Genomic DNA, 19,155 nt, shown 5'->3' on the forward strand with positions numbered 1-19,155 from the left:
ATTATTTTACGAACAATGTGTAATGATTTTGAAAGAGTCAGCAGTACCTTGTGCCAATAATTTCTTGTAAGCTTAGTTTTAGGATCAATTACTTGTCAAAATATTTTCTTCCAAGAATTTGCTCTATTAGTGCTTTGATAATGATTTTAAGACCATGTACTGTTACAGTCTTCTCATAAAAGCTTACTTTCAGACAATTCAGTTTGTGGATTATTGATTTCCAGTGGTTCTCAATGGTGGCAATAGCCAAACAAACAAGGATTCGGAGACTGTGGCTTCACTTAATTAAATGATTATGCTAAACATTTAAAGAGATGATTGATGATTTTTCTATTCTAAACTGTATTTCATTTCTTTTATTTAAAAAAAATCTGAAGGGAAGCAATTAGTAAATGGTTGATCATTATAAAATGTTTAATGTTCATTTAACTGCATGTTCTGGGTTGGCCAAAAGGTTCGTTTGATTTTTTTCTGTAAGATTTGGCTCTAGTAGCGCTTAGTTGTCTTTAACTTCATTCGAAACAATTTTGTTAGATCGTATTGTGACAGCTGTCATATCAGCATGCATTTAAAAAAAAACTTATCAGAATTGGTGATTTTTTGTGTAGGCATTTTAATATTGAAGATGAAAGAAACAAAGCAACATTTTTGGCATATTATGCTTTCTTATTTCAAGAAAGGTAAAAACACAACTGAAATGCAAAAAAAGATTTGTGCAGTGTATGGAGAAGGTGCTGTGACTGACTGAATGTGTCAAAAGTGGTTTGCGAAGTTTCGTGCTGGAGATTTCTCACTGGATGATGCTCCATGGTCGGGTAGACCAGTTGAAGTTGATAGCGATCAAATCAAGACATTAATTGAGAACAATTAATCAACATTAAACCACATGGGAGATAGCCAACATACTCAAAATATCCATATTAAGCATTGAAAATCATTTGCACCAGCTTGGTTTTGTTAATCACTTTGATGTTTGGGTTCCACATAAGTTAAGCAAAACAAACAAACAAACAAAAACCTTCTTGACTGTATTTTCACATGCAATTATCTACTTAAATGTAATGAAAACGTTCCAGTTTTAAAACAAATCGTCTCGGGCGATGAAAAGTGGATACTGTACAATAATGTGGAATGGCAGAGATCGTGGGGCAAGTGAAATGAACCACCACCAACCACACCAAAGGCCGGTCTTCATCCAAAGAAGGTGATGTGTGTATACGGTGGGATTGGGAGTCCTCTATTATGAGCTCCTTCCAGAAAACCAAACGATTAATTCCAACAGTACTGCTACCAATTAGACCAACCGAAAGCAGCACTTGACGAAAAGCATACGGAATTAGTCAACAGAAAACGCATAATCTTCCATCAGGATAATGCAAGAACATATGTTTTTTGATAACCAGGCAAAAACTGTTACAGCTTGGCTGGGAAGTTCTGATTCATCTGCTGTATTCACCAGACATTGCACCTTAGTATTTCCATTTATTTCAGTCTTTACAAAATTCTCTTAGTGGGAAAAAATTTCACTTCCCTAGAAGACTATAAAAGGCACCTGGAACAGTTCTTTGCTCAAAAAGACAGAAAGTTTTGGGAAGATGGAATTATGAAGTTGCCTGAAAAATGACAGAAGGTAGTGGAACAAAACAGTGAATATGTTGTTCAATAAGGATCTTGGTGAGAATGAAAAATGTGTCTTTTATTTTTACTTTAAAACCGAAGGAACTTTTTGGCCAGCCCAGTGGTTTTTTTTTTTTTTTTTTTTTTTGTCTAAAACACTTTTAAGTCTGCTGTTTTTCCATAGGAAGAAAAGGAGTTAGGAGAGAGAAGAGCGGCTGAACTTACTTGCCTCACTGGGCTCTTTGTCCTTAGAAGAACCCAAGAAGTCATAAATAAATATCTCCCACCTAAGATAGAGAATGTAGTCTTTTGCCGACCAGGAGCCCTACAGATTGAACTTTATCGAAAACTGTTGAATTCTCAGGCTGTCAGATTCTGTCTTCAAGGATTGTTGGAAAATAGTTCTCATCTAATATGTATTGGAGCTCTTAAAAAACTGTGCAATCACCCCTGCCTTTTGTTCAGCTCAGTAAAGGTAAGTAGTGTATGAGCCTACGTCAGGAATATGAGCTGAAGGTTCTATGTCATGTGAACCTAAGAGGGCAGATTGGACTAATCCCTGGGGTTGCATTTGTGGGTTTTCCAAAAGCTGTGCAGCCTCTCCAGTGTGATTCTTCTTTAGAGTTTATCCAGCCTTCTACTTGTTCTTCAGAGCATGACCATATTCATAGAGCTGAACGAGGGATGAAATGGGCTTGAGGCTCTGCCTTCTAGAGTTTGTGCCCCCTGCCCTTTGGCGCCTCATCTAATGCTCGGTCCTGGTTTCCCTTCCTATTTTATATTAATACAGCCAGTCAGTTTGTTTGGAGCTAACAAATACAAAATTTACCATTAAGAAATAATTTATTTTTTCCTCATAAAAGTAATACATGATTGTTATATGAAATCTATAAAATTCAAAAAATCACAAAGAAGAAAATAAAGATCATCTACTGGTTACAATGTAAATTGGTACAACTGGGAGACAGTTTGGCAATATGTATCAAAAACCTTAAAATTTAATGTATCTTGTGACCTGGTAATACCACTTTGAATAATTTGTCATAAAGAGATAAAGCTCTCCAGCCACAGAAAACCACATTTGGTATTAATAATCTTAGTTAATACTTATTAAACACCATGTACCAAACACTAAGTACTCTTCTAGTATTTTTTTTTTATTCTTCACAAAATTCTATGGAGTAAGTACTATTGTTACCATCCCCATTTTTGGGTGAGGAAACGGACTCAAAGATACCCATAAGTAGTCTTTTCTAGAGGAACTTAATTCTAATGATGCTATGCTTATTATTTAAAAATCTATTATTATTATTATTACTAAATAAATTGTGGACATTTCCCCAAATTAGATGCCTTCTACAAGTATGATTTTTAATGGCTACATAGTTGACCTGACCATTTGGATATTAATGAACATAAGGCAGTTTGGGGTATAGTGAGAGTTTTCTGTTTTGGTGTTGGAACTAGGTATCAGTCCCTACTCTACTACTTGTTTAATTACAGACAAGTTTAACCATGGCCAGGTTGTGTCTGTGAGCCTTAGTTTGTCTTAACTGAAACACAGAGACAATAATAACTTCCTGATAATGTTATTGTGGCTATCTGATGAATTTTTATTACAACTATACCTGAATATTACAACTCATAACTGAAGAGTATTGGGTTGCAGAGAGTCAGAGAAGAGATTGCCCTGTCTAGTTGATGTGAGGAATCTAACTGGTAAATCTCTGTGATGCACCTCCACGCATCAGGCTGTCTCAGCATAAAGATATTGTCTGTTAGTTGATTCTTAATTAGGATTATACATTACAGTCTTCAGGGAAGCTTTTAAGACTACATTTGTCCAGCCTAGACACATATGAGCCGATTCAGATTCTCTGAGAGTAGGACCCAGTCATGAAGATTTTAAAAAAGCTCTCCCAAGTGATTCTGATTATGTGTTCCTGGCTAAGAACTTGTGCATTAAGATCATTCATCTCCCTTGTATTTTGATTTAATGTTCACCAGACAACTTTCTGCTAATGATTTGCTTCCCCATGCACCTTTCATAGGACAGAATGCATAGACCAGTTGGTTTAAACAGGCAGGTCTCATTTATAGGTCAATAAATATATATTCTGATTTATTCAGTCTCTTAATTTGGTTAGTACGGCTCATTTCCCTAGAGCTTAAGCTTACGTAAGTTTCTGAACATGAAAAGCTGTAGATTAGACCCTGGGTCTGTGGTCCTTTGATAACCTCGCCAAGGTGTAGGCATTTTAGGAAACCTAACCCAAAGCAGCCAGCAACCATCTCTCCTCTCATGTGTATCCCAGTTATGTAAATATCTTAGGGTTCCCAGTATTTTTAATCAAGTGACTTTACCCAAATATTGCTATGTTTTGGGAATAAGCCAGATTAAAATTAGTACTTTGTGCCTAGCATTTTATACTACTTGATTCACTGCCCTTAAGATGTTTCTAGTATTATTAAAGGATTACAACACACATTAAAACATTAGGGAATTATTTTAAAAAAGTATATAGTTAATTGAATAATTAAATAAATTCGAAGTTGAAATGTACTGTGTAACCATAAAGGTTAAAAGTCAATGCCCCCCAAAAGGGGGCATGTGAGTAATCAGGTGGAATTTGCATTGGGCCCTCAAGTATTTATAGGATTGGGATAATTGGGCAAAAAAAAGATGGCGTATTCTAGGCAGGGGTAGTAGGTTGAACAAAGTTTCAAGAACAATGATAAATCTGGTAAATGTGGGAGAGAGTGAGGAGAACTGCCAATCCCAGAAATTTTATCTGAAAAACTGATGCAGTCATTAACAAATGTAATCTCCAGTGTGTGTTCACATGTCAGCTAGGCAGTTTGAGGGGGAATTTCAGAGGTGGTGATAATCTCTTTGGAATAAAATTATATAAAAACTATTGGTAAAATAAACAAAATATTATAAATAACAATAGATTTCTCTGTTAACTTCTTGGCAGAATTGTTCCTTCTTGTAGAAGAAATTGATAAGATCGAGTGGACTGTTGTGCTTGATTTTGAGTATCACCTGGGAGGTGCTGTGTGAGCCTGCAAACTGGGAGAGAAAAGTAATAGCAGGGAGGGAAGGGGGGAAGAAGAGAGAAAAAGGTAGCAATGATGAGGTCTCAGGGTTTTGGAGAGGATAGATTTCCTAGAACTGTTTGCCCTCTATTTTCCTCCTGTTTGTTTCTCTGCTACCCACCTCCCCATCAATCACACATCGGCAATGATACTGCGCTTGTGGGGTTCAGGGAACAGGCATTTGGAGACAGCATTAGAACTGCTCTGTAATCAAAAATGACCAAATTGTGACCTATGAAGGTTAACATAGCAATTAGATTGGGCTTTTCAGGTAGCTATTAATCTTCAGTTTTTTCCCCATAATTTTAGCATTTTTTCCCTTCCGATTAAAAAAACATGAACCAGTGTTGACAGTCATCCTTTTGAACAGGAAAAAGAATGCAGCTCAACTTGGGATGAGAATGAAGAAAGGAATCTATATGAAGGCTTGATAAATGTGTTTCCCGCTGATTACAACCCACTCATGTTTGCTGAGGAAGAGTCAGGAAAACTACAGGTGCTGTCAAAGCTCTTAGCTGTTATCCACGAACTTTGTCCTGATGAAAAGTAAGAAGTCAATTTAATAAACCACTTGTAAGTGCTTATGGAATTTCAGCTTAGACTCTGTCCTTATTCCCTCCCCTCACTGCCTCTTTTTGAAAAGAAGAAAACATTAAAAATAAGTTGTTTTCTTCTTTGGGGGCATGGTTAGCTCCCAGTCTTTTGTAAACTTATCATTAACAATGTGTCTGTAAGCTTTTATTTAAGAAAAACTAAATGTAAATACATATATTTAAAAAACCCTAGAGATGTCTTTTGATATTATAACACCTAACTCGTTTCTTTATCACTTTCAGAATCCTTTGTTCTTTTTCTGTCCTGAAACGTTGATACTCCTGAGGGCTTTGTCTTCAGCCTCCTTCTCACTCTAAACACCCTTCCTGGTTTAGCTCTACTCGTAGTTTCAGCTATCATCCACATGGTGTTGATTCAAAATCTGTATCTCTAGTCCAAGCCTCTCTTCTAGTTTCCACATCCTTCTTTCTATTTAATGGACATCTAAATCTGTCTGGACCTCAACTTCTCGTGTACTAAACCAGCTTTATCATTTTGCCATTGCAAGACTGATCCTTTTTCATTATTCCTTGGCTTGATGAATGGTACCATAATGCAAGCAAAAAACACTCGTCATTCTAGACTGACTTTTCTCCTTCACTTTCCCAGTGTCATCAGTCACTACATTCTATTCTATTGATTTTATTTCTTAATTTCAGGAATCCATTTCCTTTCAGGTACCAAGATTTTTTTTTTAGTAACTATTTTAAATTTTATTTAAAAAATTTAATTTTAAAATTTTTTAAAATTTATCTTTTATTGACGTAGCGTTGAATTATAATGTTGTGTTAATTACTGCTGTACAGCACCAAGATACTTGTTTTGATTCTTGTAATTACTGATTGGCTTGTGGTGGTCTCTTATAAATTATGTCCCTCTTTCAATCCCATTGCATATCAATATTGCCCTAAATTATATTAAATACAAATGTGAACATGTTACTCCTTTTCCTAAAAATCATTCAAAGATTCCTAGTTGCCTTCCAGAAATTTCTAAACTATAGCACATTGAGCAAGACTCTTCATGACCTGGGTGGTGCCTCCTTTTCCAGCCTCAAACCTCTTGACTCCTTCACACTTATCATGTGGTCCAATCATACCAGACTATTTGCAAAACCGGCAATTTGCTCTACTTCTCTCCTCTGTTCTTACCTGTTTCAGGTTCCTATGCCTGGTGTACCTCCACTTCTCATTCTTCTGACCAACTTTCTCTTCTTTAAGACTCAGCTCGGATGCTTTCTCCTCTTAGAAGCCACTGGCCTCATAGTGAGTTAGATGCCCCTCTTCTGTACTCCCTTAGCATCCTGTACCTCCCTCTAATGGAGCTCTTCTCACGTTATATTGTAATCATTAGTTCTCTTCTGTGTCAGCACCTATAGTGCAGGGACTATGTCTTAATTATTCTTGTAGGAGGTATTCAAACTGTTTTTGAATTAAGGCAAAAATACAGAGAAAAGATTGCAAAATAATAATTATATTTAATTGTCAAGGAATCTACTTAACCTCTTTGGAGCATTAATAGTATCATTTGACTTGTGAAAATTTTTAGATTTATTTTTCATAATAATGAAGTGACTAAAATAAGGAAACTTTCTATGAACTCTTTAATACAGTTTGATTAAAATGTTTTATTAGATAATATTTTATATATACAAGAGTGTGTAATGTATGTATATATATATATATATATATATATATATATATATATATATATATATGCAGATCGTGACCCAGTTTGAACTTAGAGTGTAAACTTTTAGTTAGACTTTTATTTGCATCTTGTCTTCACTGGATTCTGTTTTTCCTTTTTTTCTGAACATGGGATAGGTGGTTATTGTTGGACAAGGAATATGAGTGAACAGAATTTTAGAGGAAATGGGAAGAGATCAAGTGTGACTGTAGGTGTGAGAATTTATCCTTGAAGATGTTCTAGAGGAAAGTTCCCCTCTTGTTGTGGGAAGGAAGGAACGAGGAAGAAAAATATAATTTGGGGGTAGGGGTTGGGTTGGAGTCATTTTGACTGCTTGTGTATCCTAAGAAAACTGAATCCTGCCTTGTCCGATGAAAGAAGAAATAGCACTTTCATCAGTGGCACAGACTGTTCTGGTGCTTCACATTATCTGAAGAGATGGACCTTTCTTTTTAAATTGTGGTAAAATACACATAACATGAATTTACTATCTTAATTATTTCTAAGTGTATTGTTCATTAGTGTTAGGTATACTCACACAGTTGTGCAACCAATCTCCAGTACTCTTTTCATCTTGCAAAACTGAGCTATACCCATTAAACAACAACTCCCCATTCCTGCTTTTTCCCAGCCCCTGGCAACCACCCGTCTACTTTCTGTCTCCACGAATCTGACTACTGTAGGCACCTTATATAAGTGAAATCATACGATGTTTTGTCTTTTTATGACCAGCTTATTCTACTTAGCATAGTGTCCTCAAAGTTCATCGATGTTGTAGCATGTCAGAATTTCTTTCCTTTTTAAGACTGAGTAGTGTTCCACTGCATATATATAACATTTTGTTTACCCATTCGTCTGTCGATGGATAGTTGGGTTGCTTCTGCCTTTTGACTATTATGAATAATGTTGCTGTGAACATGGGTGTACCAACACCTTTTTGAGACCCTGTTTTCAGTTCCTTTGAAAATATGTCCAGAAGTAGGATTGTTGGATCATATGATAATTCTCTCTTTAATTTTTTGTGGAACCTCCATAATCTTTTTCGTAGCGGCCGCACCATTTTACATTCTCACTAACAGTGGACAAAGGTTCCAACTTCTCAACAACCTCTCCAGCTTTGCTATTTTCTGGTCTGTTTTGTTTTGTTTTTGACAGTAGCCATTCTAACGGGTATGAGATGATATCTCATTGTGGTTTTGATTTGCATTTCCCTAGCAATTAGTAATGTTGGGCATCTTTTGATGTACTTGTTGACTATTTGTATATTTTCTTGCAAAGACGTCTGTTCAAGTCCTTTGCCCATTTTTTTAAATTGGGTTGTTTTTTTTGTTGTTGTTGTTATTGAATTGTAGCCCCCTCCCCCTTTTTTTTTAATGGCCAATTGGGTATAGAGGCCAGGTTTTCCACATCTGAGCTGCCTATGCACAAACATCTCCTAAACCTTTAAAATACGTAGCTAGAAGTTGCTCACAGTGTTTGACTTCAGGGATAGTATTACTGTCTACACCTGATCTACTGTGTTATTGTTAACTAGAACTGGATAGTTCTATTTTCGGTCTACAGGCAGAACTTTTATGGAATTTTTTAAAAGAATACTTCAAAATTTAAAAAGTTCCTCTTCCCTCCTGGTTGTTGCATTCACGCACTAGGCTTCATGGCTTGGAGAGTAGAGTTCATGCCGAATTCCACACCCCGTGCATCTCTTGGTTGGACACTCTTGTGCTGGGTGCAGCTTGCACTGTACCTGACATGGCAGCCTTGCCTACAGATTTCAACTGCTTTCAGGGACAGTATAGTGACCATAAAAATAATAGCCTTGTTTGAAAGTGGTATGTATGTGTGGCGGGGCTTTAGACCTCTGGAAGGGGATTGTCCAAGGCTCTTTACCAAGATAGTCACCTATCCCATCAATCTACATCTAGCCTTGTAAGAACTTGTTGGGGGAAAATATTCTGAAGCCAGATTTCCTCCAGTCCAGTAAAGTTGTATCAGCAAAACTATGTTTAGATAATGTTATTCATCCCTGTAATAGTATAGAAAAGGAAGGGAAAAATGACTGAATTATTAGTATAGGAATTTTGGCAGATTGCATAAATGGTCTTAAGTTCTCCCTCCCTATATCCATGTTCCTTTTCTGGGTAACTTTGGGTGATCTACCATTCTGACTCTGAGCTCAGCCACGTGATCTGAATTGGTCCATGAGGTGCTGGCACACATGGCACAAGAAGAGGCTTGAGAAGATCTTGTGCACTGGGGCTTGTCCTCCTTTGTGCTTCCTGGAAACTTTTTGTCACCATGTGAATAAGCCTGGGCTAGCCTGCTAGAGGGTAAGAGACCTGAGAAACTCAGATGAGGCTTCCCAGCCGAGGCCCCTCACCAGTCAGCCAGTTCCCAGTCTACTTGGCAGCTGACTGCAGATGCTTGAGTCAGCACAGCCACGACCAGCAGAGGAACCTCTTAGCTGAGCCCAGCCCAAATTGCCAACCTACGGAATTGTGAGCTAAATATAAAATACATGGTTGTTGTTTTAAGCCACTGAGTTTTGGTTTGGTTTGTTATGTAGCCAAAGGTAACTGATACAGGAATACAAATATACATGATCTTTACCTTGTTAGCATAGATAATTAAGATAATTCTAACTGTTAAACATTTGCTTTATTTTAAAAATTTCTAGTGCTAATAATTATCTCACTAGTTATAAAACTTGTAGGAAATATTCTTGATCTGTTTTTTATTTTTTGCTTAATTCATCAAACTTTAGCTATTAGATAAATTCTGGTTTTACTTTTTACCATATTTTATTGTTTAAAATTTTTATTTTATCAAAATGTTAAAAGGGCTTATCATTAAAAAAGACAGGAGTTCGTAGTTCCATCTCTCCCCCTTTGCATCCTGTTTCTCAGAGTCAATCACCAGCTCCCATAGTATGTTGCCAGACCGTGTACTTATACGGCTATCTCTTGTCTTTTCCATATTTTCTTCATGAAAAACTCTAGCAATTTTTCTTCATTCTTTATACATTGAGTTATAATCTTTTTTTTAATATGACAATGCTTTTTGATAGTTTCCCATGGCTTTTATTTTATTTTATTTATTTAGTTTTTGGTGGCACGCAGAACTTCCCTGACCAGGGATTGAACCCTTGCCCCCTGCAGGGGAAGCGCAGAGTCTTAAACACTGGACTACTAGGGAAGTCCTGAGTTATAATCTTGATGTGCCTTAATATGGATCATGTTTTCATTTATTGAACTGAAAACTCTATAGTAAGTCGTTTTAATCTGAAGATCCCATGTCTGGGAAGCAGCCTCTTTCAGAAAACAATTTTCTTTTGTTTTATTTGGAATTTCTGTCAGTCATATATTGAACCTCATGGATTGATTCTATAATTCTTTTTTCTTTCCTCTCCTATTGGTCATCACTTTTCCTTTTTAATCTATTTCCGGGAAGATTCTCTTTCTTTCTTCTAAATCTCCTATTAAATTTTTATTTGGGCTGTCATTTTAAATTTCCAAGATAATTTTCTTATTCTTGATTGTTCTTTTTTATTGCCACCTCTTCTTGTGAATGCTATCTCTTATATGAGGGTATTAATTATTTCCTTAAAATTGTCTTCTGTTTCCTCCATTGCTCTGTTTTATTCATGTTTCTTTTTTTCTGTTTATTCGTTTTGGTTTCTATTTTTCGTGTTGGAGGCTGGCTTCAAGTAGCTGGTGGCCCTTGGTGTCCATTTATATTTAAGAGTAAGGCAGTAAAACACTAACTGAATGCTCTGTGTGCATGGGCAGGGCTTGTGGACTGCTGACCTGCGTTAGGTAACAGATAGCGAGCTGGCTTTTTTATTTGGGGATTCCCTATCTGTGGACCTTTTCTCTGGGGTCATTCAAATGAGTCATTCCAGAGGTGAATCTTCCAATAATATCTTTCTTGGGGTGTGGAATGCTTTGCTGCTGGTGTTCTGGGAGTTGGCAGAAAAGGGGGACTTTTGCAGACCTTCATTTTGGTTTGTCACTATATCCCTGCCTTCTAGAGTTCCCTGGTCTAAGTTTCTTTGGTTTACTTTCTCCAGAGAATAAACATTCTAGTTGAGAAAGAAAAGTCAACTAGTTACATGGGATGAGGGCCTGAGTTCTACTTACCAGTGCTCTTGTAATAGCCCCAGTCTAAACTCCTTTCTTCTGAGCTGGCTTTACGAGAGTATATGGTGTTAATGAACTTGTACCTGTTTCTTATTGGAATCTCTCTCTTTGGGCACTTAAGTTTCACTTCCTCTGTACTCCTAAGCAGGTCACCATTCCACTATTCTCTGTTTTCATATATAAATGTCTCCTGTTTCATTAAAGATAGAGTTTGTCTTTCTGTTTCTTATTCTCCTGCTGTTCTTAGGGTGACTTAAGAGAGGTAAAGAAAGCAGAAAATTCTTTACTCCACTATCTTGATGCTGGAAGTCTCTTAGATATTGACTTTTTTTTTTGGCCACGTGGCTTGTGGGAATCCCAGCTCCCCAACCAGGGATTGAACCTGTGCCCTCGGCAGTGAGAGTGCAGAGTCCTAACCACTGGATGGCCAGGGAATTCCCTCTTAGATACTGATTTTAAAATTGAATTTGAAGGAGAATGTGTGTTTTAATTGTACAAGGTCATTGTTGGATGTTCTATAAATATCAGTGATAGTATTATTGTGGTATTTTCCTTCAATTAAAAAAATCTAATATTGCTTTTAAATTGTGTATAAAGATTCTTTCTTTTTGATTGACAGGGTGGTGTTGGTATCCAACTATACACAAACCTTGAATATTTTACAAGAAGTATGCAAGCGTCATGGATATGCTTATACAAGACTTGATGGACAAACACAGATCTCTCAAAGGCAACAAATTGTTGATGGCTTTAATAGTAAATACTCTTCTGATTTTATTTTTTTGTTAAGTTCAAAAGCTGGTGGTGTGGGACTTAACCTTATTGGAGGATCTCACTTAATTCTCTATGACATTGATTGGAATCCAGCCACTGATATCCAGGTAGGACTGTTTATGTATTAAACAAACATTATAGAATGCCTATGGGGGATACAGGGCCTGCTGGGGATACGAGGATGATGATGATGTATAATAACTGCTGCATATTGAGCCCTTATTTTGTATCAGGCACTCTGCTAAGTGCTTTACATCTGTTTAATCTTCACAATAACCCTACAAGTGTGGATATTCTAAGCCCTGTTTTACAGATGAAGATATGGAAGTTTGTTCTCAGTCACATAGCTTATAAGAGGCAGAGCCAGGATTCACACCCAAACCTGTTATGTCTCCAGGCTCTAATATACTGTGTAGTTGGGCCTTCAGGATCCTCATGACCATCAGGGGAAGACAATAAAGTGTTACAGGTGCTATGATCAGCGTTTGTGCAGGGTATGGTAAAGATATAAAATTAGCTTATTTAAGGAAATATTTCAGAAGCAGCCTTTGGTTTTCTTCAGAATACAGTCCATTTTCATGTATTTTGAGATTTCTACCTATGGATTTGCATCTCATATGGTATCTGTGTTAGGAGACCTGGAGACAACCCTCGGGTTCAATGATTCACTAGAAAGACTCACAGAATCAAGAAAAACAGCTATATTCATAGTTAAGTTTTATTACAGTGAAAGAATACAGACTAAAATCAACACAGGTAGAAGGTGCATAGGGTAGAGTCCAGGAGAGACCAGGCACAAGCTTCCAGTTGTCCTTTTCCACTAGATTTGTATGGAACAACACTTAATTTTCCCAACATTAATGAGTGACAACACATGGAATATTGTCAACCAGAGAAATTCACTTGAGCCTTGGTGTCCAGAGTTTTTGTTGGAGGTCAGTCATGTAGGTAGGCGTGGATACCTGTGTGACTGACCTTAGTTGCTCAGTCTTCAATCCCTGCAGAGGTCAACTGGCCCAAGTCCCCACCTAAATCACACTGTTAGCATAAACTACTTGGTGTGGCCCAAGGCCCCAGGTAAACTAAGAAGCTCTTATCGGGCAGGATACTCCAGGGTTCCAGGAGCTGGTTGAAGGCCAGACTTTTCTTTGGAATGTGCAAGGTTTGAACATCAACCTTTTACTGTACAGTATCATTGATAAATCCTAACACCACAGAGATCTACGTAGAGCCTGAGCTGATTGCAGGTATCCTAGGGATTCCTTAGGGGTGAATCATTAGCCTCTTGGACTGAGAATAAACCCTCCATGCTATGCTATACTTGATTCTTTGCATTCTTACTGCCCAAACTCACTGTCCCATTTTTTGATGCAGATAGACCCTCTCACTGTTGCATGGCACCCTGTAATTATTTTACAGTACCACAGTGAGTGTTCATTCATCCCTTTCTTTATCCCAGGAAAAAAATTTGAAGTGGAGAATGCTTAGGTATGCCTGGGCTTTGTTTTTTGAAGCTGTAAGTGAAATCTAGAATTCCTAATCTTAATTGTATTAATGCAGGTTGCTTATGTGGGAAGGGTTATCATTAGTTTCTGCTTGTACTCTCAGAATTCTCATTAATTTTCTATAGGCAATGTCTAGAGTGTGGAGAGATGGTCAGAAACATCCTGTACATATTTACAGACTCCTAACCACAGGTAATAACTCTTCAGTGTGACAAAAATGTATTCCCTTTGAATAATTAAAGATTTTTTTTTTTGTTAATCTGTGCTTCAGTATCAGGAATAGTTATTTTGTTAGCTAGTATACTAAGAAACATGCTTTACCCTACAAAAATAACAGATGTAAAGATCTGAAGGAAATCTAATGAATGTTTCCTCTTCAGGTACGATAGAAGAAAAGATCTATCAAAGGCAGATCAGTAAGCAAGGTCTTTCTGGGGCAGTTGTAGACCTAACCAAGACATGTGATCATATTCAGTTTTCAGTAGAAGAACTTAAAAATTTGTTCACATTACATGAAAGTTCACATTGTGTTACTCATGACCTGCTTGACTGTGAATGTACAGGAGAAAATTATACAGGTTAGTTGTATTTTAATTGTTATGATGGTAAAGTTAATTGGTCTCCCTTTAGTAGTTGAAAATATTTAAATACAGAATAACTAAAATATTTACCCCTTGCATATGTTAGTTTTCTTTTTTCCTCAGGTCACAGGGCAGCTGCCACATGGGTATTTGAGAAAATTTTAGTTAGAACCTTATTCTTTCAATTTAGCTTCTTATTTCCGAATCAGTTGTGAAAAATTTGGCCTATTGGTAAAATCTTTCAAATCCTGATAATAATGACTTCAGAATTAGGGAAATGTTTTTAATCCTTATTTCTGTTTCACAAAAAACATAACACTTGACAGAATAATCCTACTGTTTATTTTGTGTAGAACTTATTCCTAATGAGGTCATATTTTATGGGGCAGTAAGCATGGGCTGCCATACTTCTCAGTGCTTCATGCGCTGCTCGTGCTGCTTAAATGAGGCTGAAAGCGTCAACCCTCCAGAATTAATACCATTCAAATAGGTACTGGATCAGGAGTAGCACTTGAGCAACCAATGTCCAGTAGTTGGAAATCACTTGATAAATTGTGTTGAGATGGGTTTAAGAAGTAAAACTGTATAAGACTAACATGGAAGAATTTACATTTTATATAATCCACACTGATCTTCTCTATAGTATGATTTTTCCATCTTAGTAATTTCTTCTCTTATTATTTCTCTTTTCCCCTGTATTTATCTAAATTTTTTTTTTTTCTTATTTTCTAAAGCTGAATCCTTAGCTTAATGGCTCTCAGTCCTCTTTTCTGAAATGGGAATTTAAGGCTGTAAATTTTCGTCTAAGCTGAATCTCATAATTTTGATATGCAGTCTTTTTATTATTCAGTTCTAAATATTTTTTTCCATTATAATTTATTCTTTGGCTCAGAAGTGTTTAAAAGTATGTTTTATGATGTATTTTAGTTTTTGTTATTGAATTTTAGCTACTGCACTGTAGTCACAAATATGGTCTGCATGATATTGATTCTTTGGAAACTATAGAGACTTGGTGTGTGGCCTGGTGTGTTTACTTTGTAAATATTTTTGTACATGAAAAGAATGTGTATTCTCTTAATTACTTAGTTTAGAGTTCGCCATATTAGTCAAATTTTCTGTTACCGAATTAGTTTTTTCTTATTTTACAGATTTAAAAATTTACTAATTTAACTGAAAAATTGATAATATATTTACCTGTCTCAACTATTTAAAAATATAAAATGTATATGGTGAAAACTCTTCCTCCCATAATGCCGTCATCTGCCTAGTTTCTAGTCCTGCTACCCTATGCAAAACCAGTATTATTAGTTTTATGTGTATCCTTCTAGATATATTTTTCTGCATATGCAAGGAACTCTTGCCCAGTTTTCCCCCCAATAAAGGGTAGTGTAATATGTGTATAGTTCTGTACCTGTTTTATTTAATAGTATCTTGAGATCTCCCCGTATCATTAAAGAGTTTCCTCATTCTTTTTTTCTCTCAGCTATATAATCCTCCCTTGTATGAATAGACCATAATTTATTTATCTGACCTTACAGCTGTATAATTAGGTTCTTTCCAGTCAGTATATATCTTTATTCGTACATCTTTTTCCATATCTTCAAATATCTCTATAAGGTAAATTATCAGTGTTGCTGTGTCAGAGAATGTGTGCATTTGTAATTCTGATAGATCTTGCTAAGGTGCCCTCCACTGGGGATTGTATCATTTATACCCCACCAACAATATACTATTTCCCCACAGCTTTACCAGTTTAGGATTATCAATTGTTTGGATTTTTGCCAATCTGATAGTAAAAAAAATGGTATATTGGTCTAGTTTTAATTTAATTTTATTATGAGTGAAGTTGGGTATATTTTCCTATGGTTAAGAGCTGTATTTCCTTTATGTGAACCACCTGCTCATATCATTTGCCCATTTTTCTATTAATGACCTAATTCTGTGTTAGGCATATCTGTTATTGAAAGAGATATGTTAAAATCTTACAGTATGACAGTGGATTTGTCAGTTTCTTGTTATTCTGTCAATTTCTGCTTTATATATTTTGTATCTTCTTTGTAAAAATTTTTTCATTATTATTTATTTATTTTATTATTATGTAGTGATTGCTTTATCCCTGATGTCTTTTGCTTTCATTTTGTCTTTAGTTAACATATTACACTGACTTTTTAAAATTTTTATTGGAGTATAGTGGATTTACGATGTGTTAGTTTCAGGTGTACAGCAAATACACTGACTTTCTTATTGTTAGTATTTGTCTGGTATATCTTTTTCTGTTCTTTTATCTTGAATCTTTCTGTGTCCTTATGTTTTAGGTATCTTTCATGTAAATAATATGAGGCTGGATTTTCTTTTTTATCCAGTCTGATGTTCTCTTTTTTAAAGATTTAATTTTATTTATTTTTGGCTGCATTGGGTCTTCGTTGATGCACGCGGGCTTTCTCTAGTTGCGGCGAGCAGGGGCTACTCTTTGTTGCGGTGCGTGGGCTTCTCATTGCGGTGGCTTCTCTTGTTGCGGAGCACGGGCTCTAGGCACGTGGGCTTCAGTAGTTGTGGCACGAGGGCTCAGTAGTTGTGGCTCACGGGCTGTATAGTGCAGCCTCAGTAGTTGTGGCACATGGGCTTAGTTGCTCTGCGGCATGTGGGATCTTCCTGGACCAGGGCTCGAACCCACATCCCCTGCATTGGCAGGCGGATTCTTAACCACTATGCCACCAGGGAAGCCCTTGCTACAGAATATTAATGAGTTTGATTATGGAGTGTTAACCCACATTGTTACAGTTATGTTCTGAATTTGGAAACGTATCTGGCCCCACAGGCTTTTAGGTAAGAAACTGTGGACCTGTAATACATCTCTTTGGATGATTAATTTGTTTAATGTGTATTTCTCCTGCTAGACCATAAAGTCCTTGAAAACAGAGACCATGTCTATTTTTGTTCACCATTTTGGCCCCCATTGCTCAAATCAGCACATTGTAAACAATTTATAAATATTTGTAGAAGGAATGAATTAATTGAATTTGCTTATTTTAACATAAACCATGGTGATCAAATGTAACAAATCATATAAACTCATTATATATTTAAAAAGTATTGTATGTAATAGGATATTGATTGGCCTAAGGATTTCCTCATTGTTTTACTTATTTCAGGTGATTCATTGGAAAAATTCCCTGTCTTTAGAAATTGTCAGCTTGGTACACATCAACAGAAGTCTGACTCCCTGAAACCTGTCTCCATGTCACAGCTGAAGCAATGGAAACATTTTTCTGGAGATCATTTAAATCTTACAGATCCTTTTCTTGAAAGAATAAGAGAAAATGTGTCATTCTTTTTTCAGAATATAACCAATCAAACTACTGCTATATAACCCCCTTTAAAAAATTAATCTAGTAAGTAAATGTAATTTTGGAAAACAAATAGAATTATTTTAATTATAATAATATATTTTATTGCAAAATGTATTATAGTTTTGATATAATAATCAAAACTGAGTTGTTTAACTTTTTGTATATATTCTTAAATATTGAAACATTAAAGACATACTTGTATCATCCTATAATTGTTTATTAATAATTCCGTAATTAATGCAGTTTCATTAAGTAATTTCTAAGGAATTTTCATAAGGAATATTAAAAGGTAAAATGCCCTGTTTCTATCTTTGGGAAATCTAAACTGATTAGGAATATTAGACAGATGTGGGAGACAACTGAAAAATTTGGTAAGTTTAAACTACAGCTCAAAGGAGAAAGAGAATCAGAGACTAGGATTGCTAATGCTGAAGATTCAGTTGGACATAATAGTTGCTGCAGGGCGGTTTGGGTGAGAGTGGTCTGTGGGTTGTGGCAGGACGGGGAGGAGTACTGGACACTTCAAAGCACCGGTTTCTAATCTGGGACTTCAGACTGTAAAGCCATGTCCAGCAAGCATTGTTTGTACTCTGGTTAATGGTTCAGCTACCATCATGTCAAGGGGTTTCTGTAGTAATTTTTGACATTAAATAGAAAGTTTTAATGTATAAAGCAAGCTTTAGAAGACTGAAGTCTGCAAGGAGAAAGGAGTTACTCATTTAATCTCCAATTGGGGTTTCTGTAATCAGCTTTTGCTTCCTTTTAGGGAAATTTCTTTTAGACTGAATATTGTCTTGAGGTGTTGAATAAAGACTCAGTTGTGTATCATCAAGTCTGAGTTCTTTGGATCTGTGGTGCCATGCCTGGGCACTTGTACATCTAGGATTCATGAACTGGCAGTTTGGGGATCAAGTTTGTCGGTAAGGAAGTAGTCAACTAATAAAAAGCAAAAATGGTGTTTCTTGGCCCTTTGTATATGCCTCTTATATGAGGCTTTGCATATAAAACGTCTTCCAATATGTATCTTGCATCACATATTCTCAGGTGTAAAATCTTAAAAAAAAATGATAAGAGACTAGCAACTTTATTGTCTATCTTAACTGTAGTGGATACTAGTGTGTATTGCCCAGATTGCCCCCTTCAGGACCAATGTGCTCATTTACCCATCTATTGGGGGTGCTGCCTCTGACCACTCATAGCCAGATCTCTCCCTAAGAATATCCCACAGCTGAAAGGAGCTGCCTCGCTCAAGGTTACCCTCCCTCCCCTGGGTGGCTGGCATCCAGTGATTTGTTGTTACAGGGTAGAAAGGCCCAGCCTCCTTGCCTCAATTTGGGACAACCCTTCAGGATCATTCCAGCTCCATAGCTCCTCAGTTGAGGCCGGTGTTGCAGCTTCATTGCAGTCCAGCTTCTCTGTCTTTCCAGGCCTGCTTCCTTCAGTGCCTTACAGATAATCGTGTATTATAAGCTTTGCTTTATACCACATTTGAAAAATAGACCATGACAAAATGAATTACTATTTGTACATTCACAGTGTTGTACAATCATCACTACTATCCATTTTCAGAAGAGAGTTCTCTTCTTAATGTGTCCCTTCCCAGCACTCAAGGCCTCTATCCTAGCAACTCCCTAGTTGACAAATGCAGTGAACTCTTTGCAGTCTTTATCTTGACTTCTGTTCACATTAGGTATTGGTAAACTTCTTGAAATTCCTGCCTTTCTTAATTTTGATTAAATGATTAAACTAATTTGTCATTCCACAGATATTTATTGAGTACCTAGTACATGCTGGACATTGTCTTAGGGGT

At 36.5% G+C, this 19,155-nt stretch overlaps 1 protein-coding gene across 4 annotated transcripts in view; it reads left to right on the forward strand.

The window, feature by feature from the left end:
* The window catches only part of RAD54B (RAD54 homolog B), a 94,270-nt gene extending 76,713 nt beyond the window's left edge, over window positions 1-17,557 (forward strand). For 3 of the 4 annotated variants that reach the window (XM_067711761.1, XM_067711764.1, XM_067711763.1), the window contains 6 exons: window positions 1,802-2,092; window positions 5,087-5,262; window positions 11,755-12,016; window positions 13,540-13,606; window positions 13,795-13,992; window positions 17,148-17,557. In XM_067711761.1, the coding sequence (XP_067567862.1) occupies window positions 1,802-2,092; window positions 5,087-5,262; window positions 11,755-12,016; window positions 13,540-13,606; window positions 13,795-13,992; window positions 17,148-17,365 (1,212 nt within the window). In that variant the 3' untranslated portion in view covers window positions 17,366-17,557. The remainder of the gene's footprint in view (window positions 1-1,801; window positions 2,093-5,086; window positions 5,263-11,754; window positions 12,017-13,539; window positions 13,607-13,794; window positions 13,993-17,147) is intronic. The other variant, XM_067711762.1, reaches the window with a different exon arrangement.
* Window positions 17,558-19,155: the final 1,598 nt, after the last annotated feature.

Source organism: Pseudorca crassidens, chromosome 17 (genome assembly GCF_039906515.1).
Source record: "Pseudorca crassidens isolate mPseCra1 chromosome 17, mPseCra1.hap1, whole genome shotgun sequence".
Lineage (NCBI taxonomy): Eukaryota > Metazoa > Chordata > Mammalia > Artiodactyla > Delphinidae > Pseudorca > Pseudorca crassidens.